The sequence below is a fragment of the Vipera berus genome (genome assembly GCF_964194415.1).
Source record: "Vipera berus genome assembly, chromosome: 17".
Taxonomy (NCBI): domain Eukaryota; kingdom Metazoa; phylum Chordata; class Lepidosauria; order Squamata; family Viperidae; genus Vipera; species Vipera berus.
In genome coordinates this window covers 4042619-4068517 of record NC_138220.1, presented here as the reverse complement: position 1 = coordinate 4068517, position 25899 = coordinate 4042619, and the positions used below count along the sequence as shown (strand labels likewise).

Here is a 25899-nt window from a genome sequence, read left to right as displayed (position 1 = left end):
TCTGTTAGCTGGTCAGATTCTTGTAGAGTGCGTAAGCTTGCAATAAATCCTGAATTGCCTGAATCTCCTAATTTCCCCTGGCGCTTTGCCGATTCTCAGTTAGCCAAGCCTCCATGTTCCAGGGCAGCCTGCCCCCAAATCTCAGCTGCTGAGGAGCGAGTAAAAAAAAAAAAAGCAAAGGGCTGGGAATTGGGGGGGATGGATCTGGGAGGGGTGTGTGTGAGTGTGTGTCCGTCATCATTTCCTCGAAATTCCGAATCCCAGAGAACGAGTCTTAAACCGCCATGCTTCTCCCGAACCCGTTTCTCACCTGAGATGCCAAAATAGGAAATGGCCGATCTTCCGATTGGATAAGGCCCTGCCCAGAAGGAACTTGGTTAATTCACAGTTTAAGTAGGACTGGTATTTCAGAACTTGAACCAGCTGTAGGAGGTACTGGAACAACTCGGCATCTCTGCAGCGGGAGAGCAAAGGGTTTAAACTGATAGCAACCTCGGTTGCGTAGGCATTCAGACAACACATTGAACTCCAAGGGAACAATCCTGTTTTCTAGGTTTAAAATGAAGTGGCAACCCTCCCCGACACACAATCCAGCTTTAAACTAACCACAATCCAGCTTTAAACTAACCCATCTTAGCCTGTTAAGGGGAGGCAGTCGTCAGATTGTTAAAACAACCTGGTTAAGCAGTTGAACCAAATAGATCTCGATCTCTCTCTCTTTACAAGATTGTTTTGAACTCCCATCCTGGGGACAGGGATGATGAGACTTGTAGTCCAATCCACCTGGGGGAGTGCCACATTCAGGAGAGTGGGGGGGGAGTTCAGCAACCCCCACCTTTCCCCCCCCTCCCCATTCACATGATCAATTTCATCTCCCCTTGTGTTTTGTTATGTACTTCATGTTTTTCTCAACACCAAAAAGATAATCAAGGCCCAAACGTATTTTGGGTCAATATTTTTCAATCTTGGCAACTTTGTACCTGGGAGTGGAAGTCTACCCCAATTCCCAGAATTCCCCAGCTAGCCAGGAATTTGGGAGATGAAATCCACCCGTCTTATAAAGTTCCCGGGGTTGTCCCTGGGTTGAAATCCCCCGCCCCCACCACCCTCTTTTTAAAATAAAATCTGAAATTGTGCATACAGCACAGCTGCCCTATTTGCTGTGCTTCTCAAAACAGCTTTCTCTCTGTCTCTTCCCCCACCCCATTTTCTTTTTCCTCAGTTTTATATTTCTTTTAAACACAATATTTTGGGAGATGAACTGTACTCACGTCAGCTTTTTCAGGGAGTTGACGGTGAAGCGGATCACGTAAGGGTCAGGGAAGTTGAAATCTAAAAGCTCCAAGGCGCTCAGAACGGGCAGTTCGGGCCAGGATTGCAGCAAAAATATCATCTGCAAGGCAAGCAAGAGGATCAGCTCTGGATTGGGCCAAGCCTCTCATCGTCTCGTTGGCGTCCCTTCCGTCGGAAGAGCACTTAAGGTAACATTGCCCTGGCATACTGATTTAGTTTAGTAGGAAGAATATCTGGAATGATTGTATTGAATGCTGAGCTAAAGTACAAAAAAGGACCTTTGCATAGGTCTTTGGAGATTCAAGATGTTGTAGTATGTAGTGCAGAGCTATATTAACAGCATCATCTGCCAATCTTCGCTTGATAGGCAAATTGCAGGGGGTCTAACAGCGGATCTGTGATGGTTTTCAGGTGGGCCAGCAATAACCTTTCAAAAGTTTTAATAACTGTGGATGTCAGAGCAACCAGTCTGTAGTCATTCAGTTCTTTGATGGAGGGTTTCTTTGGCACTGGGATAATAGTAGAGCATTTGAAGCAAGAAGGAACATAGCACATCTCTAGTGATTTATTAAATATATGGGTGAAGATGGGGGCCAATTGATCAGCACAAGCTTTCAAGCAGAACTTTTTTTAGTAAATGTTGCCCTAAATAAAAAAAGCTTGATTTAACGGCCTGGCCTCTACAGGTAGTCCCCCACTTAACGGCCACCAATGGAGCCCAAAATTTATGCTGCTAAGTGGAACATTTGCTAAATGGGTTTTTGCCCCTGTTTTACAACCTACCTGGTCACTGACGTTAAGTCAATATCACGGTTAACAGTGAATCTGCCTTCCCTATGGACTTTTGCTTGTCAAGAGGTTCGCAAAAAGGGATCATGTGACTCCCCCCTCCCCCCAGGACGCTGCGACCGTCATAAATAACGAACCAGTTGCCAAGCATCCAGGTTTTCATCACGGGGAGGTTGCAACGGTCACAAGTGTGAAAAATAGTCGTAAGTTACTTTCCTCGGTGCCGTCGTAACTTCAATCGGTCATTGAATGAATGGTGTTTTGTTTTGTTTTGAAGTTGAGGGTTCTGTAGTCTTCTGAAAGCCATCAGCCTGGTTTGGAATGATGGGACATGTTGCGCAACAACCCGGGAAAGGACCACAAGTTGTGGATGGCAAGAGTTCAGCCCTAGACTTGAAAGTCAAGACTTGATAAATGCTCTTTTTAGCCAAAGAATCTGGGAAACCTCCAATGTTTCTCCTTTAAGAAATCGTACACAGTTTCCAGGCAAATCAAACCATCAAGACTTTGAGAGGGAAGGAAAAGCAGACTATTTGGCGGAATGATAGCATTCAAATTTTCATGGTGCCCATTTTTGAATAACAGCCATTAACAATCCAGGAAAAGGCAAGTTTCATCGCCAGCGAAATGTTTTGTCCACGGCAGATCTTAAAACTCAAATTCTTACCTGGGCAACGTCCTCGTGTTTATTCCACTTGGTTACCATGAGCAGTTTGGCCAAAGCCCCCGGATACTGATCCCGGATCTGATATCTCATTTTCCACACCAGGTCTTTCTCGTGTTCGTAGAGTTCGGTGCAAGATCTGCGCTCCAGAATCTCCTTCAGCTGCTGTTTCTAAACAGATCACAAGGTGGCAGTCAAGGGCCAGAAAGAAAACTAACAATCTGCCCCACTAAAAAAAAAGGAGGAAGTTAAGTGTATTTATAGGAAGTCTTTTTTTGAAGAGGGGCTTAAAAGAGCTGTCTTTGTGGGGGTGGGGGGGGGGAAATAGGGGGGGATTTTCAGGGTTGGAAAAAGGCACCCCAAAGGGGAATCCCATCATCCCCTGCAGGACAAAGCAGTGAGTTTAGTTCAGGAGAGGAAAAGGACATACAGGATGTCTCGCGAAAAGGGTGTCAAATGAAGCCCAGCGTGGTGAGTAGGAAAGATCTTTTCTAGGGTAAAGAAGTGTTTTTTTTTCAACCTTGAAGGTGGGTGGACTTCAACTCCCAGAATTCCCTGCCAGCAAGCCTACTCCTACAGCCAGACCTCGACTTAACCTTAACCGTCGCAAATCGTAAATCGGGACAAGAGTTTTCGTGGCTAAGCAAGGCAATTGTTTTAAGTGAGTTGCCCTGGATTTTATAATGTTTGCCACAGCTGTTAGGCAAATCACTGCTGTTAAGGAAACCATTGCCGTCATAAAACAAATTCCAGGATCACAGACCACGCTGGGATGCTGCTGGGATGTGCAAAGATAAATACAACCAAGGACCCAATTTTGATCACGTGACCCTGGGGATGTTGCAGTGGTCATTAAGTGCGAGGACCGGTTTTAAATCTTATGTTTTCCAACGTTGTTGTTAACTCTGAGCAGTCACTGAATGAGCTGTAAGTCGAGGACTCTCTGTGGTCCTTGACTTATGGCCACGAGGGAGCCCAAGATTTCTGTCTTGACCTGGCTTAACTGAGCCTTGCCTCATTTTACGACTTTTCTTGCCACAGTCCTTAAGTGAACCGCTGCAGTTGTTAAGTTAGTAACCCGGTCGTTAAGCGAATCTCGCTTCCCTCCCCTCCATTGACTTTGCTTGTCAGAAGGTCACAAAAGGGGATCACTGCGACCTTCATAAATCGGATGCCAAGCCTCTGAATTTTCATCACGTGACCCCGGGGATGCTGCAACGGTCGTGTGAAAAAACGGTCCCAAGTCCCCCTTTTTCAGGGCCGTTGTTACTTCCAACGGTCAATAAACAAACCGTTGGAGATAGAGGACCATCTGCAACCCTATCCCATTTAGATACCCGATTCCCATTTCAAGCAGAATTTCTGCACGGCATCCCAGATGCGGCTCAAAACGTCTACGAGACTTGAAAATAGTTGTTGTGTGTTTTGTGCTGACCTCTTCTGGATCCTCTGCTGGACCGCAGGCGCAATGGCCGTTCTGCCCCTTTTCTAAGATCTGAAACAATTTTAAAAAAAAACACAAAGTTGGTGCTTGAACACGGTTTGTCCTTCAAGAAAGATGGGCCTCAAGAGAAAAAATGGCTTCCACCGCTCCCGGGCTTTAATTTACCAAGAGACCCAACTTCCTTTAAGTCAGGGGCCTTCAAGCTTGGCCCCTTTGATGACTTGTGGACTTCAACTCCCAGAATTCCTCAGCCAGGCACGGGTGGGAGCTGGAAGTCCACAAGACCTCAAAGGGCCAAGTTTGAAGACCCCTGCTTTAGGTTTGATATCTTCTAGAAATCTTCAAATTTTGTCTTTGGGAAGACAGAATTTGGAAGAAGAAGAAGAAGAATCCACCACAGGTTTTCCACCTGTTCACATGACTAAATTGAAATTTCAGATGGAAAAACAGTGACGTTTGGGCAGATCCAATGATGGCGGACCCCCCCCCTTTTGGGGAGGGTGCAAACCACCACCCCTCCCCCCCCCAGGATCTTATTAATTTGGGAACCAGAAGATCCAGATCTGATTCAGTCGCCCTCCTTGCCTGCCTTTAAAGGGCACAACCTCAGGCCACGAACAGCAAGAGAAAACCAGGCATTTGCTCCAGTTACCTGGGACACACAAAAAAGCAGCAGGGAAACACACCCACAACACACGTGCACGCACACACACACACACACACGCACACACAAGATCGTCTCACCTGTCTCATGGAAGGATAGTAGATCGGATACAACGAAATACCGGGGAAGCGGATGAAAAGCGTGACGGCGCTCTCGCTGTTGGGATTGGTCTGGATCGTGCCCGTCGGGTTTAACAATTCTCCCTTCTCATCTGGAAGACAAAAAAGAGCCAGAGCTGCAAAACGGCCCCACCAGTCGGGCCGCTTCGAGTGCAGAGCCTCACTTGGCTAGGTTTGTGGACTGCCGTAATAACCCTGTTTGCTTGGAACAAACCACCATCAGGACATTATCCCACCCCGTGCCCAGCGCGAACCAGGCCTCCCTATCCGATTCGGACAAATCCCAGTGAGAAACCGGTTCACCGCGAAACTGGCGGAGAGGAGACAACGAACGTCTCGCTTTGCAAAGCTATCCATTTGTCCGAAGAACAGAAGGCAACAGCTGTTTGTGCCGTCGGGATGATGAGTCAGCGGTGCGCGGCGGCGCTAAACTGCGACTGGCGGACAGCCGAGCTAAGTCGAGCCTCCATATCTACGAACAGGCCCGTATTCTCCCTAAGTGACGTGATGAAAGGACTCCCCATCCACAGCAGCGTTACCCTGGTGGGTTTAGGAAAGACCTCCAGCCTCGAGAAGAGATTAGACAAGACACTTGTCTGAAACGGTATGCGGTTTCCTGCTTGAGGAGGGGTTGGACTAGAAGACCTCCAAGGCCCCTTTCCTTCCAACTCTTGTGATTCTGCAATTCCATCTTTCAAAACCTGCTTTTTGTCTTTCAGGCCTGTTTGATTTTGCCAGAACCCGGATGGATTTAAATACGAATAACGGAACTAAAGGAGCACACTCATCCCACCGGGGGGGGAAAAAAAGAGAGAAGCAGTACGAATTTCTCCCACCTGGGAAGGCTGACCACATGGGTAAGACGCATTCTCCGGTTTTCAGCTGATTCTGGTAATCAAAGAGCATCACGTTCACCCAGGCCAGCGGGCAGTCCTAAAGAAGGGAGGAAAAAGGACGGTGGCAGGGATGATGGGACTCGTGGTGATCATGGGACCGGCAAAAGACCAAGACAACCCATCCCGGGCTGGGCTGGGGGGAGGAATACACGTTCGTTTTTCTAAACCCAACCCCGTTTGGTCTGCCTTTTCGCTCCGGTGCCCGGCCCGGCCCCCTCCTGCTTGTGGTATCCTGCTTGACAGGCGACCGTTAATCCGGTTTCGACAAGGATCAAAAAACAAACAAAAAAACCCCCCCACCCTTTGCAGTGTACACAAGAGACGGGCTCAGCTGCAAACCCAGTTTATGGGGTGCTTTCACACTATTGGGGGGGGAAAGCCCTAATAAGCAGGCATATACATAGAATGAAGGCTACTGCTAAGCTTGTAAGCCGCCCTGAGTCTTCGGAGAAGGGCGGGATATAAATGGAATTAAAATTAAAATAAAATATTCCTTTCCAAAGGCAGGTTGCGCCAACAAGCTAACAAAAGTGCCTTCGCTTCCTTTCCTCCCCCTGCTTCTCCTCCTTCCCTCCCTCCCTCCTTTGAACCAGCCAGAGTGAGTCAGGGCAGGAGAAACGGGCTACTAAGGCTACTAAAAACCAAGGGCGGTGAGTAACTCTGGTGGATGGGCTCCAGAGAGTAGATGACTGGGCAAATTTGGAGGAAATGGAGAAAGCAGAGGCCGCGTGACTCAGCAAAAGGCACCAAAAAAGAGCGGCTCGGTTCTAGGAAGTCCCAACGCCTTTCACTTCACACACAAACACACACACACACACACACACACACACACACACACACCAGCCGCCTTTGGCAGCTGCCACAAGGCTGTCTCTTGGCGCACTCTCGGCTTTCTCTACCGGGAAACGAAACGAATCTTTTTAACATCTGGAACCAACGGGAACTTCTCAGGAAGCAGCCCTTTTTTTTGTGCAGATGTCAACGAACACGCCAAAGTTGTTAAATGAATCACTGGTGGTTATAGGAACCTGGCTTCCTCCCTCCCCCCTCCCCCTTGACTTGGCGTGTCAGGTCGTAAAAGGGGGAAATCCCATGACACCCCCCGGGACGCTGCAACGGTCATACAGTATGAACCATTTGGCAAGCGTCTGAATTTTGATGGCGGGGATGCTGCAAGGGAAAAAAAGATTCTAAGTCACTTTTTTTTCCCCAGTGCGGTTGTTAACTTCGAACGGGTCCCTGAGTGAACTTTTGTGAGTTGAGGGCTGCCTGCATTTTCCCCAACTCGGGATCTGTGAGAGGAACGTTTGAGCCCCTCAACTCAGCGGACGCGCTCGTTCAGCTTCCTTGCAAGCGGTCTACCCTGTTGCACATTGGCATCCCCCTCATTTTGCATGAGTGTTCCTCCCCTCCCCATTTGCGATTATTTTTGAAACCCCAAATCGGTGCAACTAGATCTCTTTCCTCGCTCAATTTTCTAACTTAGCCCTTATGAACAGAAGAACGCCGAACATCCGACATCCCTTAAAACTCCGCTGAAGATGTTACCTAGCCTGGTAACGAAACGTTTGGAAACCAAGCAGGGAAACAAACCTTCATTTTCAAATTTCTAACGGGGCAGGATGCACAAATCACCGTCCCTTGGAGGCAAAGGGTGTGTTTTAGACCAGGAGTCTCCAAACAGCTGTCTGAGATGGTATAGGCTCTCCTGCTTGAGCCGTGGGCTGGACTAGAAGACCTCCAAGGTCCTATTCTATTCTATTCTATTCTATTCTATTCTATTCTATTCTATTCTATTCTATTATTATTCTATTCTATTCTATTCTATTCTTCTATTCTATTCTATTCTATTCTATTCTATTCTATTCTATTCTATTCTTCTATTCTATTCTTCTATTCTATTCTATTCTATTCTATTCTATATTTCTATTCTATTCTTCTATTCTATTCTATTCTATTCTATTCTATTTTATTCTATATTTCTATTCTATTCTTCTATTCTATTCTATTCTATTCTATTCTTCTATTCTATTCTATATTTCTATTCTATTCTTCTATTCTATTCTATTCTATTCTATTCTATTCTATTCTATTCTATTCTATATTTCTATTCTATTCTATTCTATTCTATTCTATATTTCTATTCTATTCTATTCTATTCTATTCTATTCTATTCTATTCTATATTTCTATTCTATTCTATTCTATTCTATTCTATTCTATTCTATATTTCTATTCTATTCTATTCTATTATTCTATTCTATTCTATTCTATTCTATTCTATTCTATTCTATTCTATTCTATTCTTCTATTCTATTCTATTCTATTCTATTCTATTATTCTATTCTATTCTATTCTATTCTATTCTATTCTATATTTCTATTCTATTCTATTCTATTCTATTCTATTCTATTCTATATTTCTATTCTATTCTTCTATTCTATTCTATTCTATTCTATTCTATTATTCTATTCTATTCTATATTTCTATTCTATTCTTCTATTCTATTCTATTCTATTCTATTCTATTCTATTCTATTCTATTCTATTCTATATTTCTATTCTATTCTATTCTATTCTATTCTATTCTATTCTATTCTTCTATTCTATTCTATTCTATTCTATTCTATTCTATTCTATTATTCTATTCTATTCTATTCTATATTTCTATTCTATTCTATTCTATTCTATTCTATATTTCTATTCTATTCTATTCTATTCTATTATTCTATTCTATTCTATTCTATATTTCTATTCTATTCTTCTATTCTATTCTATTCTATTCTATTCTATTCTATTCTATTCTATTATTCTATTCTATTCTATTCTATATTTCTATTCTATTCTATTCTATTCTATTCTATTCTATTCTATTCTATTCTATTCTATTCTATTCTATTCTATTCTATTCTATTCTATATTTCTATTCTATTCTATTCTATTCTATTCCAGGCAACTTTAAGACTTGTGGAGCTCAACTCCCAGAAGTCCTCAGCCAGCATGTCTGGCTGAGGAATTCTGGGAGTTGTAGTCCACGAGTCTCAAAAGTTGCCAAAGTTGGGAGACCCCTGTTTTAGACTCGCAAGTTGCGGTTGCTTCCAATGTGGGGAAAACTTTCCAAAGCTGCGTTTCCCACCTTCTTGGCTGGTGTTTGTTGTTGTTGTTTTTTTTTTAAAAAAAATACTTTCCCAGGATTGTGCCTCCTCGGCAAGGAAGGGACTTACGGCTTTTTTCGATTTTTTCTTGGTGGACCTGGCTTTTTTCGCTTTTTCCACCACCGAGTAGAGGGCCAGGCAGAGCCGCGCCATACGGGGCAAGTCGCTGAGGTTAATGTCAAATTTCAACATCTGATCCCAGGCGGGCTCGGAGCAAACGTTGGCTTCGGTGCTGGTCATCATTTTACACAGCATCTCGTGACCGTGGTAGAGTCCGGCCTGCACGACCAACTGGGGGAAAAAAAAGAAAGAAAATGGAGGCCTAGCATGATTTTTTAGGGCGCTCGTAATATAAGCCCTACCCCAAAAATAAACCCCAGTTAAGATCGTCAGCCAGACGGTTGCATTTAAAGTAAGACCTAACCATAAAACAAGCCTTCTGACTTAACGGTTCTTTTCTAGAGATCAGCAATGACAACAATCTTGCTTCTAATGTCCTCTCTGCTATGAGGATAACAGCTTGCCTTATCTCATAATATTATACGTTATTATATTGTAAATATATTGTATTATAAACATCCTCTAATTAATAACAACCCTGGCCAGTTTGCAAAAGGACAGCTCAAGATCATAAAACCCCGAAGCAACCCACTCCCAATTTGATGGATGTTATTTGGAATCTGCACTAAATTCAGGAAGGAAATAACAAGTGCGATCTGCAAGAAAAAAAGCAATGAAAAAAAACAACTTTGAGGTTTCTTATTTCCTTCTACCCCTTAATTTCTCCATTTTTTTCTTTTCTTTTTTTTAAAAAAAAACACTTTTTCCGGAACTGTGTCTTCACAGCACATTTTTTTTGTAATTATTTACTTGCAAGTTTAGTTTATTATATTTGTATACCGCCCTTCTCCCGAAGGACTCAGGGCGGTGAAGAAGCCGCATTTTAGCGTAAGTGGAAAGGAAGGAAAACTTTTTTAAAACGCACACGCACACGCACGCACACACACACAAAACTGCCCATAAACAGTTTCTAAGAAGTTCATTTCTGGCTAATCTGCGCTGTGCCCTCACTTCCTGTAGTGAGAAAAGTTCGACCGCCAACTTAGAACTGAATGAAAAGAGTTTTAGAAAGGAAAACACACACACACACACACACACACACACACAAAGTTGCCTGGTTTCGAGCTTCTCATTGCATCGCAGGTTTGGTTAAATGCGAGTCGTAAACAAATCCTGAGTGGGAAGGTAGAAAGCCGCAGAGCGTCTAGCCGAAAGAAAAAGAGGAGGAGAAGAAAAAAAAAATTTTTTTGATTTAAGACGACTTACTTTCATTCCTTCATCGGCGTTCACCTTGCTGCAACGCAGGAGTTCTATATAATAGGGCTGTTCCAGGGACCACAGAGATAGCTAATGAAAGGGAACAAGGAAAGGAGAAAAAGTGTGGAATGGGTGGCTAATTCTGCATTTGGTTCAGCCTGCTCCCAAAAGGGTAGCCAGCCCCTGCTGTATTGATTCAACTTGGCCCACAGACGTGGCTTGGCCCACAGTCTTAAAAGTCAACCTTGAATTAAAATCTTCCTTCCTACCTCCCAAACACCCCTACGAGGTAGGGCGCATCGGAGAAAAGTTGGGAATTGGAAGAAAGCCGTCACCAAGCATGAAGGAACTTGCACCAGATTCCCCCAGGGAACTGCTTCATTTCCAAACGATAATAATAATAAAACAGATTTCAACCAATCAATCCGAGTAGAGTTGGAAGGGACCTTGGAGGTCCTCTAGTCCAGCCCCCTACTCAAGCAGGAGACCCTATACCCTTTCAGACCAGTCTCTTCTTAAAAATCTCCAGTGTTGGAGCATCCACAACTTCTGGAGGCAACTTCTGTCCCACGGGTTAATTGTCCTCGCCGTTAGGAAGTGTCTCCTTAATTCCAGGTCGTTTCTCTCCTTGATTGGTTTCCACCCATTGTTTCTTGTCTTCTGATGCTTTGGACAATTAAGTTTACCCCCTTCCTCTTTGCGGCAGCCTCTCAAATACTGGAACGCTGCTATCTTGTCTCCCCCCCCAAAAAAAATCCTTCTTTTCTGAATTTGAAAAAAATCACCCCCTTTGTTTGCAACAGTGGTGAAAAAGGAACATTATGGGTTACCTTCTGCTTTGGGCCCGGAGACAGTTTTGGGGCTGTTTTGGGGGGATGCCCAAGTCCGTTGCTGTGTTCTTCCCGCAAAATCAGAAGAGAGGATCTGTGGACCATAATGAGGTGGGGGACGAAACGCCGGTGGAGGCACTCACGGATGTACTGCGAGGACAGAGCAGATCCCGTCAGTGCCTGGAGCCAAACTTCCCAACGCTAACTGAATCACGGGGGTCCATTTAGAATAAAACGAAACAGGGCTCAAATCCCAAGGCTAGTCCCTGAAGCAGAATCTTAAGAACCTGGACAAGTTTAAAACCACACTCAAGATTCTAGCACCTGTGGAGGAAAGGAGGGACACAGCCCCCCCCCACCCCCGTTTACCTTCAACAGCAAAACGGAACGAGGCATGCCTTCCAAAGGTGAACGGGTTTAGCTAAGTCGTTTTAATTCCTTCCTCGTCCCTGGGTGGGGATACCTTGAAATTCTCGGCGATTCATGAGGACTAGAAGACCAGGTTTGGGGCTCAAGGGGGTCGAGAGTCTTAAGCTGCATCCCAGGTCAGGCGGCGTAAGGAAGATGCCAAATTATCTAAAGCCGTGTGTTTCTGAAACCGGGCCGCTTTGAAGACGGGGCGGGCTTCAACTCCCAGGATTCCCCGGCCAGCTTTTGTTTCGATTTCGCTGTCTGGGGCATCATGGGAGTTGAAGTCCGCCCCACCTTCAAAGCGGCCCAGTTTGAGAAACACGGCGTTACGAGGATGGTGTTTCGCCTCGCAAGGGGGGAAGAAGACACACCTGGAATTGGAACAGGGGATGCTGCCCGTAGATGTACTCGCACTTCCCATCCACCTGCAAGGTGTACTCCTCAACGGGGCTGACCCTTTGGTGACGGAAAATGGTGGCTTGCTTCTTGATGGCGTAGCTCATCAGAGTGACAGGGAACTCCTTCAGAGAAACCAGGAAAGTGAAGCTCTCCTGGACAATCGAGGAAAGGCCAAACGTTACTCTTTCGAACCATCCCCGCTGCTTCCCCATTTAAGGACAGGTAGTCCTGGATCACAGAATCAGGGCTGGGAGAGACCCTGGAGGTCCTCTAGTCCAGCCCCCCTTTCTCAAGGCGGGACCTGTTGCCACCCTCAATTCGTAACAACCGTGCCCCATCCGAACTTGCAATCGCAAGGAAAACGTGACCTGCCACACTTAACGGCCGTTGCGGCATCCCCGTGGCCGAGTGATCGGAATTAGGACCCTTGGCCGCTGGGTCGCGTTTAGGACGGCAGCAGTGTGTGCCGGGGATCCCGCGATTTCCCCCCTTTTGCAACGGGCAAAAGTCAACGGGGAATCCAGATTCACTTAACAGCCGCGTGACTTAAGTTAACAACCGCAGCGGTTCCCTTCAAGGAAGGTGGTCAGACGGGGCAAAAGCCACTCGACGGATGTCTCATTGAAGCTACAGAAAATCTGGGATCCATTGTGGCCGTAAGTCGAGGACTCCCTGTATTTTGCACTGGTTCGGCCCCCGTTCCCTCCCCCCCTCGATCAGGTCTTTGCAAAGAAGCCAGGATCTGAAGGAGATGGGAGGTTAAGAAATGGAAGGAAGGGAGGGAGGGAGGGAGGAAGAGAGGGAGGGAGGAGGAAGGAAAGGAAAAAGGGAGAGGAAGAAAGGAAGGATCAAAAAGAGGAAGGGAGGGAGGGAGGGAGGGAAGGAAAGAAGGAGGGAAAGAGAGAGAAAAAAAAGCATTTCAGATTTACACGTTAGCAAAAGCATTGTCAGTTTGGCTGTCCACGATCTAGGATACACACACACACACACACACACACACACACACACACACACAAATCTTTGCACTTTTCCACACACTAAAACATCTCCGTTATCTTTTCTCAACAGAGCTTCGGGAAGCGTGCGAATTTACCCCTCCGGATTGAAATTTGACGTTGACAAAAACGGTCTTGCTGGGCACGGGCAGAGTCGGCCTGCCGCCGAGCCCGCTCAGGGTGGGCTCCAGTTGAACTGGGAAGCAGTACTCCATCCAGCTTTTCCAGCTGAGCTGCTGGCGCTCAGCCGCTCTCTGCTCGCAGTAGTCTTGCATCTCGGCCCGGAAGTCGTCCACCTCGGGGTCCGCCAAGGAGTCAAACTCGTGCAAACCTGGACAGGGGACAGGATGACCGTTTTCCTAAAAACGGCAGCCTACCGCATCGGGTCTACGCCCTCCGGCAAGGTAGGCCTTTTGTTTCTCCCTTCACAGCCTTCAGGTTTCTAGTCCTCCTGAAAGCATGGACGATCCGCTGGGCCGGGAGTCAGATGCACGAGATTGGATTTGACTGCAAATCTTAGGAAACAGGACAGACATTTGTGGGAAGCTGTACGGCAGCCTCACTTCTGCTGCCTTGGCCCATTTCAGGAGGCAGGGCTGGTTTTGTTAAACGGCCTGAGATGATTTTAGGGTTTTTTTCAGCCGCTTTCAGGATTAATCATTATGGGCTGTAATTGTCAATAATATTTCCTGTCTTCTCTTAATGGCTTCGATTATACTGTGGGGTCCCCGGTGCACCCCGAGATGGGTGGTTTTCTTGCAGACGTTTCATGACCCAACTAGGTAACGTCATCAGGGCTAGAAGGAAGTGGGTTTGCGCTGATGAGGGTACCCAGTTAGGTAACGAAACGTCTGCAAGGAAACCACCCAGCTCAGAGAGCACCAAGGACCCCACAGCCATTGTCCTCCTCCTCCCTCTTCTCTTCCTCCCACACCCCACTCCTTTCTAGCACTGATGATGTTACCTAGTTGGGTCATGAAACGTCTGCAAGGAAACCACCCAGCTCAGAGAGCGCTAAGCACACCACAGTCCTCCTCCTCCTCTTCCTCCTCCTCTCTGAGCTTACAACTATATTCTCTTCTATTGCTATTTTGAATATACGTTAGCAAACTAAAACATGGACTAAGTATGTATGGAAAGAGAGCAGGTGGGCTATTTTCCTAAGATACGTTTCTAAGCTTTCCCTCTATTAAGGGTCTGCAAAGGATTACAAAAACAAGCAATTAAGCAGACACCAAATATCCTCTCCCAAGGGCACTTTGGGGCCTTCCCGAAGAATGGAAACCAACGTTTTATTCCCTCCAACAGCCCTGCAGTGCAGGGCATATGCCTCTTCCCCCCCCCTCCCAGCCACCCCCATCACCACCAACCTTTGCCAATCAGGAGGCTAATCTGGGAATTGAGCAGTTTCTTCGCCCGGTCCCCTTCGCGGGCCACCAGTCGCAAGACCGGTAAGAAAGGCTGGACATCACAGAGACGTCTCTGCTCGTCCTCAAGTTCCTGCTGCTCTGCGGCTTGGTTGATGCAGGTGAAGACGTACGAATCGGGGGCACTGAGCATCTGGAAGAAGGGCTCATACTGGGCCTGGTGCCAGACCACCTGGGAGAAAATGGCAAGAGCAACAGCACTTAAGACTTGCATACCGCTTCGCAGTACTTTGCAGCCCTCTCTGAGCGGTTTGCAGAGTCAGCAAATTGCCCCACAACAATCTGGGTCTTCGTTTTATCCACCTCGGAAGGATGGAAGGCTGAGTCGACCGTGAGCCGGTCAGGATCGAACTCCAGACTGTGGCAGAGTCAGCCTGCCACAGGGCTCTTATATAGCAATAGCACTTACACTTATATACTGCTTCACAGTGCTTTACGGCCTCTCTGAGCGGTTTGCAGAGTCAGCAACTTGCCCCCAACGATCTGGGTTCCTCGTTTTACCGACCTCAGAAGGATGGAAGGCTGAGTCGACCGTGAGCCGGTCAGGATCGAACTGCTGGCAGCGGGCAGAGTTTAGCCTGCAATGCTGCATTCTAACCACCGCAGATCACTGTAGCCGTTAAGTGGAAAGGTCGTTAAGCAAACCAGCTCCCCTTATTATTGACTTTGCTGGTTAAAACCCGGCTGGCAAGGTTGACGTTGGTCAATCAATCGCCTGACCGCCGGGATGCTAGTCTAACCCACTCCCAAGCACCCCAGTGTTGATCGCGTGACTGCGGGGATGGGGTGAAGGCCGTTGAGTGCCAAGACTGGTTATCAGAGCCGTTGTAACTTCAAGCTGAACGAGTGGTGGTTAAGTCAAGGGCTCTCCCGCTCCTGAATCGTGGCCGAGAAGCCGCGGACCTGGGTTGTTGGTTTTGAGCAGCTGGACGAAGATCAAAGAGGAGAGGACCAGTACCTTTTTGATGGCAGCCAGGCTGGCATGGCAGGAAACAGGGAGGGGCAGGTAGATCCCGGTGGGTAAAAGGAAGTCCACCATAATGGTGTAATTGCTTTCCTTAGACCAAAATTCTGCTGGGCAATACATTCCTGGCGGCATCCTTCTCGTTACTCAAAGCCCACCTGCGGCGAAAGGGAAGCGGACATTTTCATTCCTGCATCTCTTAAGGAGATTCTCAGCCATCCAGATCATGCTTGGCCCAAAGGTGGATTCATCCCTGCAAGTTCTCTTATTTTCACCAAGAAAGACAGGGGGGGGGGTCCCCCTGGTCTTCGAAAACACCCTGGTGGGTCCCTAAAAAAGAAGCCTTTTTCTTTTCTTTTTCCCTCGTTACACCATCTTTCTTTCTTTCTTTCTTTCTTTCTTTCTTTCTTTCTTTCTTTCTTTCTTTCTTTCTTTCTTTCTTTCTTTCTTTCTCTTTCTTTCTTCCTGTTCCCCTCCTCCCCATTTTCAATTCTCCCTTTAAAGAAAATTCTCTTTGTTATTTTATACTTTGATGAACTAATAAACACGTATTATTAAAAAAAAAACTCAAACACCTTTCGCTGGTTTCCTAAAAATAAGCTTTTTTCTTTTCCTTTCCCCCCCCTACTTTATACCACATTGTCCCTTTCTTTCCCTCACCTGCCCCAGTTTTCTATTTTTTTAAAAAAAAGATTCTCTTTGTATTTTGTACTTTGATAAGCTAATAAAAATGCATTATAAAAAGAAAAGAAAACACACTTGGGTGATTTCCTAAAAATAAAGCTTTTTTTCTTTCCTGTTTACGTTGATCTGGGATTTCTTCCTTTTTTTTAAAAAAAAGCTGTTTTTGCTGAGGATTTAGATTAATTCTGGGTCTGCACTGTGGCCATTCTTACTCACTAAGCTATGGACTTGCCATTTCAGCATGGAAATAAAAGAACGAGGGGATTGTAGAGAAAGGGACGGAAAGAATCTAATAATTGGAGAGCAGACCAGCTGCGGAGGAAAAAAACCTCCCGTCACAGAGAGAAATCTTCGCTCTTTTCTTCGCTGGACCGTCGGCTGGTATCTGTGAGTCATTAGATATAAATATCATTACTGATACTTTATGAAACATATCAATTTGTAATCATATATATGACAGCCAGAGAACCCAGCATCAAAAATGGGCTTACTAAAACCAAGCTATTTTCTACATTTATTGCAGCAACACCGCTGTGTAGTGCAAGTGGTCCTCAACTTACGACCACAATCGAGCCCACATTTTCCGTTGCTAAGTGAGACAAGTTGTTCCGTGAGTTTTGCCCCTCTCTCGCCACATTTGTTAAGTGAACGACTTGCAGCTGATAAATTAGCAATATTTGCCGCCCGTTTCAGAAAGCTGGGCAAGAAACGACGCTTATTTACGGTCAAACCTTTCCCAACTTTTAATCTACCCAGATGTTGCCTCCTCAGCTGAACCCAAGAAATGCAACCTTTTTTTTTTCTTGTGGCTTTTTTTTTTGCTCCAGTGTATTTTTTTTTTGCTCAAATGTATTTTTTAGCTCTGGGTTTGTAGGGAGGGGAGAAATTAAATTTAAGCTTGTCATTGCAGTTTGCAGGTAGATAAAAGGCTCTTGAGCCTCCAGGGTGGCCGATGAAAAAACGGGATCTCCCAAAATTTATTCAGCACAACCGACCACGTCTATTTCCTTTCTAAATCCTATCCTCAGATTATTTGGCGGGGGAAGTTAGATTATATTGTCCCGCATTGCCCCCAAAGCAGAATTTAAGGGGGATGGGCCCAAGGCAGAAAGGGGGTGGGGGGAGAAAAAGAAGAAGCTTGTGAACCAGATGTCCTGGACAGTACAAAAGGAGATTCCTGAGAGATGATTCATTTATTTATAAAATGTGCATCTCGGCCTTTTTCTTTCTTTTTCAAACTACTCCAGAGTTGAAATGACTTCACCGCCCTCCTTCCTTCAGGCCCAGGGGACGTGATTCCCCCAGTCTGCCAAAACAGATCTGCTAAATCTTCTAAAACCCACCCCATCCTTTCAAGCCTCGTAACTTTTCTGCATTATTAATGTCTTCCCCATTCCTTTGCAAGCCCTTTGCAGCCTCCTGCGAAAATCGCAATCAATCGTTTCCCCCGTCGTCTATCCGGCTTCATGTATTTCTCGGCTGAAATGGTATTTCAAATCTGCCGGCGTTGCTTTACACCCTATTTCTGCAGAGGCATTTTTAAGATTGAGTTGGACCCGCCCTAATGTACACAATTTTTTACACCAGAGAAACCTAGCAGCATCTTAGCGCTGCTCACTTGGTTTCCCCCCCCCCCCGAAGTCTACTAATAACTTGAGGAATTCTGGGAGTTGAAGTCCACCAGTCACAAAAGGGCCCAAGTTTGAAGACACCCCCCCCAGTAAGGAATGGACTAAATTATTTATTATCACTTCTGAGAAAGGAGAATGAAGGCGGGAGTGGGGGGGGGAAACCTTTCAAGCTAAATACTTAATAAGATAAGATTGTTTACAAAGGACTCACAAACAAACACACAAGGCCCTTTAAAAAGCCAGCTTTGCTTTTGGTTGAAGAAAAAACACTTGATTTAAAAAGAAAAAAAATACTCAAGATTCCTTTGCAGTTTTGTTGTTGTTGTTGTTGTTGTTGTTTTAAACGCCAGAGATTTTTCTCAACAAGTGGCAAATCCTCAGAAGTTAGCGGGAGGGATTGTTTTAAGCAGGAAATAACAAAGTTCAGAGGGCAGGAACAAATGATGCACATTTAAGACACAATTCGCAAAACGACCTAGAGGAAAATCAGATCTTTTTTTTTCTTCCCTTTTTCCATTTAACTGAAAACCCCCACCCCACCCCAAACCCGTTTTTCGCCAAACGCAGCAGCGGTGAGGACTAGCCCCTTGCAAAGCTTTCGTTCAGTCCCTTTTCCATTAAAGGAAAGAAACAGCCAGCTTCCCAAGCGTTTTAAGTCTGGGCCACAGCCAAGCTTAAGCTTGGAGGAGGAAAATCAATTAAGATGATTAAATTCCTGGGAAACGCTGGTATCATTTTAAAGCATGTAATATTTCTGGTGGTGTTTTGTTTCGTTTTCCTAAAACAACAACAACAACAACAGCGCGGCTCCTAATTGGGTCTAAAAGCGGCCCCCTCCCCAATTCAAACATTACAGTCAGGCGGGGGGGGGGGAACTGTACTGTTTGCATTGGAGAGGGGGCCGCGTTTAGGATGCCCAAGGGATGGGGCGCATCTGGAAAGGGAGGGGGGTTCCTTTCCAGATGCGCCCCCTCTCTTGGGCATCCTATGTGTGTGTGTGTGTGTGTGTGAGAGAGAGAGAGAGAGAGAGAGAAATATTTGTCTTTAACTCTTTCTTTCCTGTTTGGCCTAACTCAAGGCTATCCACAGGATATAGTCACAACTTATGACAGCTCATTATTTGTGCAAATTATTCAAATTTGAGGACCCAGATTGTTGGGGGCAATTAAGCTGACTTTGTAATAATGCCGCTTGGGGTGTGTGTGTGAAAGCCCTAATAAGCAGGCATATACATAGAATGAAGGCTACTGCTAAGCTTGTAAGCCGCCCTGAGTCTTCGGAGAAGGGCGGGATATAAATGGATATTTTTTTTTAAAAAAAATTGCTAATAAAGAATTTTAGGGAGGCTGAAAGGATCATTTCGAATTTCTCATCGGTCAGTCATAGCCAGATAATCTCGGATAAAAAGGGTATGACTGACCGATGAGAACATAAGATGTTCGAAATGATCCTTTCAGCCTCCCTAAAATTCTTTATTAGCAATCTGAATAATTTACACACACACACACACATATACACATATATACATATATATATATATATATATATATATATATATATATACATATACATATACACATACACATACATATACATAGATAGATAGATGATAGATAGATAGATGGGTAGATAGATAGATAGATAGATAGATAGATAGATAGATAGATAGATAGATAGATAGATAGATAGATAGATAGATAGATAGATAGATAGATAGATAGATATAGATATAAATATAGATATTATTTATTTTAATTCCATTTATATCCCGCCCTTCTCCGAAGACTCAGGGCAGCTTACAAGCTTAGCAGTAGCCTTCATTCTATGTATATGCCTGCTTATTAGGAAGGGCGGGATATAAATGGAATTTAAAAAAAATTATTACAAAGTCAGCTTATTGCCCCAACAATCTGGGTCCTCAAATATATATATAGGATGGGGAAGGGCGAACAAAGGACGGCGCAAGGGGAGGGGGGCCGGTGCAACGGCGCCCGCAGAAGCCCTCTGCACTAGCTCAGAGGCGCGCTGCCTGCATCTCTGCCCCCCCCCTCCCCTCCCCGTGCAAAGCTCAACCCTCCCTCCCCCTTTTCTCCCCCCCCCGTCCCCAACCCAATTCCCCTGCCAGGGGGGGGGATCCGCCCCTAAGTAACGCTCCGGGGAGACGCCGAGGGATCGCAGAGGATCCCCCCACCCCACCCCCAGGGTCTCCAAAGAGAAGCCACCCACCTCCGAGCAGCAGCAGCAGCGGCGGCGCCGGCTGCCGCATCCGATCCAGCGAGCCTCGGGATCGGCTGGAAAGGATGGGGATCGCCCGGCCGGCCGGCAGCCCCACCTCTTCGGCGGCTGCCTTGCAAGGGAGCGTGGCCAAAGTGCCCGAGGCGCTCAGAAGCGTCCCAGGGATCCCTCCCAGCCCGGGGTGGATCCCCCGCCCCCTAACCCCCCCTCTTGGAACAGATCCCCCGCCGCCCCCCTTTTTTTAAAAAGGCGTTTCCCTCCTTCGCAAACGGATCCCCTCCCCACCCCTGCCTTACCTAACCGCGTGCTTCACCGATCCATCGAGATCGACCCCTCTCGGAAAGGGAGAGCTCCCTTAACACGCGTTTGGGCAGAGCCGCTTCCCCACGTGCGCCTGGAAGGTGGGAGAGGCCTGCTTTTCAGCCGGCAGGCTGGAAGCCAGCCTGCCTTTGGCCCAAGGCCGGATCAGACGTCCAGGTCGCCCCGGGATCGAGTTGCATAGGCTTTAAAAGAGAAGGATCCCCTCCTTAGCTCCCAGTTTTCCCGCGGGGCGGGTGGGTTTCGGGTTTTCAGCCCCGCGCTGGGAAGGCAGCTTCGCTGCTTGGAGGCTTGCAAGGGCGCGGAGAGTTGCGTTTCCTGAGCATAAACCGAATTCTTCCAGCCGGAGGTGGCTTTCTCTTTCGCTCTGGTTTACAGTAACGTTCCCCAGGCCTGGCTTGATTTGGGTTTTGGCCAATCGAGCAGAGTGGAAACTTCACTAAGAGGAAAAGAGAGAGGAGATAAAAGAAAAAAAGAGAGAAAGGAGTGAGTGAGAGAGAGAGAGAGAAAAGAAAAAAAAAGCAGGAAAATTAAGAAAGAAAGAAGAGAAGAAGAGAAGAGGGAAGAAAGGAAAAAGAGAAAAGGAAAGGAAAAATTAAGAGGGAAGAAAGAAAACGAAGAAAGAAGGAAAATTAAGTTTAAGTTAAGTTTGAGTTTATTGAATTTATATACCGCCCTTTTCCCCCCTCCTAGGACTCAGGGCGGTTTACAGGTATTTGAAAAGGTCAATACAATACAAAAGTTAAAAACAATTAAGAAAAGGAAAAGAAAAGAGGGAAGAAAAAAAGGAAAGGAAGAAGAGAAAAAGAAAGGGGAAAAAGAGAAAGAAAGAAAGAGAAAGAAAGAAAAGGAAAGAAAGAAAGAAAGAAAGAAAGAAAGAAAGAAAGAGAATTTTTCTGATGTTTCCCCCCCCCCCCAGGATGGGTAATCTTACCATGTATGTTTCTGAAACCAACAGCTTCTGCTTTTCTTTTTACAGGTTAGCCACAGCGAATTTACCATCTCAGACAAACACAATGGGTTGGGTTTTTTTTTAACCCATTGGTAATTGATAAGGGACTTGGAATCTGTTTGCCATCTGCTTTCGGATTCTCCAACCAATTTGTTTTCTCATGGGTTGTTTCCCGCCCCGCCCCCCCGCACTTCGTGCTAATTTTAAAAAAAATTCTCCAGCCATCTAGCCTTTTAATAAAATCGGTGACTTTTGCCACTGGCTACCAACAGGGTTCTCCTCCGAAATAATATTTACGTTGAACCTCGTTAAAAAAAAAAAAAAAAGAAAAATCGAGGGAAGCTGGATGGACCAAGTTTTTCCCTTTGAACCCTCTGACCTCGCTAATCGATTTAGCTCTGCCCTTTCCCTTTTTATGCAGCAGCCGGCAGGCTTATGATTTATCCAATCAGATTTTGTATAGTATGCCCGTATTTTATTTATTTATTTATTTTATTTTTAATCCCATTTATATCCCGCCCTTCTCCGAAGACTCAGGGCGGCTTACACTCTAAGCACAAATCAATGTACTTAGCAATTTTACACCCAAGAAGCAAAGGAGAGAAGGAAGGACTTCAGGGCAATTCGACTAGCAGGCTTCCCAAACAAGGCTTACCGGTATGGTGCAATTTTCCCAGAATTGCTAAACATAAATAAGTTTCTAGTCCTCAGGGATGGCAAAATAAATAAAGGCGGGTCTCTTTAAGATTAGGTTGCAAAGATAAGCACAGAAGCCCTGGGGGGGTGGGCGGGCGGATGAAATGAAATTGGCAAGAGGCAGAGAAGTCTTCTAAGAAGTTCAGAAAGCCAGCAATTTTTCCATTTTTATTTTTTATTTTATTTTTTGAAAAATGGGAGCGTTAAGCAAAATTGGGCAACCGCTATTTCCAAAACCAATCCATCTTAATTTAAATTGATCCAGTTTGACTGGGACATTTATTTATTTATTTATTGCCACTTTAAACCGTTCTCTCAAGGAGCCGTTTTGATCAACTTGCGCCTTCAGTGGCGCTCCAAAAATTTAATCTAGCCACGGACACAAACACACACACACACACCCGTTGGGCGATTAAAAATAGACAAACCATCAGATCAGCAGCCTAGCATCCCCAGCTTTGAAAGGGATTTTTTTTTAAGAGAATGGAAAAAAAATGTCTTCATTGCCATAATTTGGATTTAATTTATTGCAACCGACCTCTGATTTTTTGTTTTTTTTTGAGGACAATTTTTTTGTCCGGCTGTTGGGACAGTTTATAACAATTACCGCCAGTTAGGAATTTTATTTTATTTTGGTTTTTTTTTTAAAAAAAGGAACAGCTCAGCCATTCAAGTTCCTTTTTTTGGAGCCTTTCCAGGCCACCAAATGGGCATTGGCGACAATGAATAAAATGTCTTAAAAAGTCACCTTTTAAGCAGCCACAAGACAAACAGGAAGCGTGGCTCTTTCAACAAGTTAGCGAGGTTTGTTTTTTTTCCCTCCACCAGCTGCAGCGCCCACTTTTGGGGTGTACAGAAACCCGGGCACCAGTTTGTGGCCAGAAATACTCACAGGAAGAGGTTGCTAATGCAACGAAGCCCTCTTGAGTTAACACAACACTGGCAGTGTGGAACCACTGAAGACTTTTAGAGGAGATCTCAGGCCAGTTTCACAGGAAGCCCTTAGATAATAAATTACCCTGGTTGATGGCAGAAGTTCCTTCCACCTGTCCCTGCCAGAGGTACTACTGTTCCCATAATGCCCCACTAGGATGGCCTCCACTAGATTAAGACACACACACACACACACACCCCAGACTTAAACCGTTCAACAGCACCACCTGGTGGAGGCTCCACAGCGAACATGAAAAATGCATTGAATTCCCCCAAAATGTATCTCGAGAAATTGCTCAGGAAGATATGTAAAACGTGAAACTGGCATTTAGCGCTAAATGCTGCTTGTTTGCACTGTTTGAAAAGAAATGCAAACAGGTAGAAGGAAATCCGAACTCTCATGCTTGCCGGTCAGGGTGAGAAAATCCCAAAGAATTTAGTAAAAATTGTTTTTACTTTTTACAACACGCGGGTGTATTGGTCGGTGAGGGTTAGAATAATACGGTAACAAGAGTCAAGAAGTTAAAAGTTACTCTCTATTTTAAAAATACAAGTCTACAAATTAACATAGTACAAATTTATCCTAAGTAACTAAAAAGTAATCAAACAGGGTTCAGAGACTTAATGCAATCAAAACTTTATTATTTTAAAAAAACAAGCTCTCGTGTTTTCAACAAACAGCAGCAACATTTGAAATATAATTTTAACTCACAAGAGACTGACTAACAGGTAATATATCTTCCTTTTTTTCAACTCGACCGTCCTCTTTTCATACACTTGTATAAAACTCTGGGTAGAAAAATTACATCCTTTCACTACAAATTAAAAGGCTTTGCTTGCAGTATTAAAAATATTAAAAATAACTATGGTCGCAATGGAGATAACAAATACTAAATGCATCATTTTTTTCCATGCTGCGGCTTATGCTAATTTACTAGAAATTTCAAGAGAGGAATTATTAAAAAAAATTAGCAGCATTACAAGATGGCGTGAAAGTCGCGAAAGTCTGCATTTTTATTCTTGCTTTTCTTATCTCTGATCTTCATTCGGAAGTGGGAAAATTCAGCTTCTCTTTAAAAAAAAAACCATTTCCCCTGCCCAGTTTCCCAGATCTGTCAAAAATTTGTCTTTGTTTTTTACTTCTGGTATTGCAATTGTCAAACACTTCTATAGAACAGAAAGCTGCGAACTGTTGAACTATGTTTATCCCACAAACAGCAAAAAAAGAACAAAAACTCTGCCATTAACGCATCACAAACCTGGAAGAAAGTCAAAATATTGCAGCCCTAAACATTTTGCCTGTTATGTCAATCCACAACAGAAGCTTCTTCTGGCAAAACCCTTTGGAACTAAGATTTGTAAACTTTGATGGACTACAACGAACCCTGTTTTACACTTCCTTTTTCTAAGTACAGTTAGTGAATATGTTTTATAGAACAAATCGAGGGGGTGTTAAAGGTTTTAAGCCCTCCTGGCTCCTACACACTGGGAGGGGGGGAAGAGAAACTACAAATATTGCTCTTATTTCTGTACAAGGCTTTGAAATAATTTTAAATGAAAAAAAATAATAATAATAACGGAAGCTGGCTAATTTTCTTTAGTTTGGCTCTTTCAGACACCTCGCCAATTTCTCTGGATTTTGTTTCGCTCAGTTCAGCCCTAGACATTTTTCAAATGGATTTTTTTTAAAAAAAACAACAACAAAAAACCGGCATTTGCAGACGATAACTTGCAAAATCGGACCAGAAATTCTTTTTTTTTCCCGCATCGGGCGAGGGTCATTGACTTCTTCCTACAAAATAATTCAAAAGCTTCTAAATTAAAATAAATAAATAAATAAGGACTTTCCCAACTTAAAAGCAACATGCGCACACACACGCACACAAAAACAATCTCACAGGAGTTATAAAAATTTTGCCGGTTTTAACCTCTACAGATGGCCAGAACTTTTTTAGCAGTGGTGGAATTCCTCATTACAAACCCAGTGACTTGTTTGTGTGTGCGTGTGTGTGTCTCTCTCTGTGTGTGTCTTGCAAACAATTGGCTGCATTGGCCTATTGGGGTGTCTCCATCTGCATCCTGCCCCCCCCACCCAGTACTACACAATCAGGGCTGCACAAGGCTGTGAAGAAGCCAACCGGAGGAGTGCAGCTTGCGGTCTCTCTTTCTAAAACCAGCAGAGGAACTTCAGCAGGAGGGGAATTTGAACCCAGCGCCACCTAACTGCCATCAGTTCAGTCCAGCACACCTGGATTGGAGCTGAAGTCCACAAGTTGGGACGCCTGGATCTCAAGGAGAGAAGCCCTTCGGGGTTGAAAACACACCCCCCCCCTTGTCCTTAAAGGAGTCAGAAAGAGAAGGCAGGTGGGCAGCCTTGAAAAGAGAACTGGAAAATCGGAAGTGTGCTCACACAGGACTAGAACCTTGAGACTGCAAACCTCCAGCTTCTAAGTGGACTCGCCTCGTCTTCCTCTCTCTCTCTCTCTCTTCTTCCTCTGCAGGGAGTCCTCATTTCAGCTCCAGCAAGGTGTAGTTCGAATCCTGCCAGCTCCAATAAGGGAAGAAAGGCCGGTCGGTGAGAGCCGGGACGGAAGGGCCCGGAGCCGAGGAAGGCTGCAGGAGGAGCGGTTGCGGGGGAGCCACCCCGCCGGGCAGCCAAAGGAAGGGACGGGGCTCGTAGCCGCCCAAGGGGACGATTCCCGGCGGAATGGGGGCCGAGAGGGGCTGCCCCATCGCCGCGGGTGCCCAGAGGCATCCAGCCGGGCCGCAGGAAGGCAGGACGGGCGGCTCCGGGGCTGGCGGAGGAGCGGGGCTAGGCGGCTGGGGTCTCCTCCGGACGCGTCTCCGCCGCCGCCGGTACTTGCCCGGCTCGAACATGCCTGGGAAAGCCGGACCCAGCGTCCAGTCGCTGCCTTTGCCCTGGCCGCCCAGGCGGGGCACCTTGACGAAGCACTCGTGCAGGCTCAGGTTGTGGCGCACGCTGTTCTGCCAGCTGCGCTGGCTCAGCCGGTAGTAGGGAAAGCGGCCGGCGATGTAGTGGTAGATGGCGCACAAAGGCAGGCGCCGCTCCGGGCTGGCCTCGATG

The 25899-nt window shown here is 45.6% G+C and overlaps 1 protein-coding gene and 2 long non-coding RNA genes across 6 annotated transcripts in view; 2 read left to right on the top strand and 1 right to left on the bottom strand.

Annotated features, from left to right (window-relative positions):
• Positions 1–22780, bottom strand: part of PIK3CD (phosphatidylinositol-4,5-bisphosphate 3-kinase catalytic subunit delta) — a 29537-nt gene extending 6757 nt beyond the window's left edge. Inside the window, exons 1-14 of one of the 3 annotated variants that reach the window (XM_081341078.1) lie at positions 20212–22780; positions 15360–15523; positions 14345–14573; positions 13073–13305; positions 11952–12131; positions 11170–11319; positions 10349–10429; positions 9092–9313; positions 5810–5906; positions 4935–5065; positions 4182–4241; positions 2750–2917; positions 1272–1393; positions 311–454 (exon numbers count right to left, since the gene is read on the bottom strand). In XM_081341078.1, the coding sequence (XP_081197204.1) occupies positions 311–454; positions 1272–1393; positions 2750–2917; positions 4182–4241; positions 4935–5065; positions 5810–5906; positions 9092–9313; positions 10349–10429; positions 11170–11319; positions 11952–12131; positions 13073–13305; positions 14345–14573; positions 15360–15500 (1958 nt within the window). In that variant the 5' untranslated portion in view covers positions 15501–15523; positions 20212–22780. Of the gene's footprint in view, positions 1–310; positions 455–1271; positions 1394–2749; positions 2918–4181; positions 4242–4934; positions 5066–5809; positions 5907–9091; positions 9314–10348; positions 10430–11169; positions 11320–11951; positions 12132–13072; positions 13306–14344; positions 14574–15359; positions 16256–19906; positions 20038–20211 lie in introns of those variants that run through there. The other 2 variants (XM_081341077.1, XR_014028165.1) reach the window with 2 other exon arrangements.
• On the top strand, positions 1357–13155 carry LOC308675631. 2 transcript variants are annotated; one of them, XR_014028166.1, is made up of 3 exons: positions 1357–1481; positions 5693–5830; positions 13048–13155. It is a non-coding gene; the product is annotated as an uncharacterized lncRNA (long non-coding RNA). The 2 variants fall into 2 exon arrangements; XR_014028167.1 differs by lacking the exon at positions 1357–1481 and adding an exon at positions 5301–5577.
• Positions 13245–17127, top strand: LOC308675632. Its single transcript, XR_014028168.1, has 3 exons — positions 13245–13378; positions 16290–16436; positions 16573–17127. It is a non-coding gene; the product is annotated as an uncharacterized lncRNA (long non-coding RNA).
• Positions 22781–25899: the final 3119 nt, after the last annotated feature.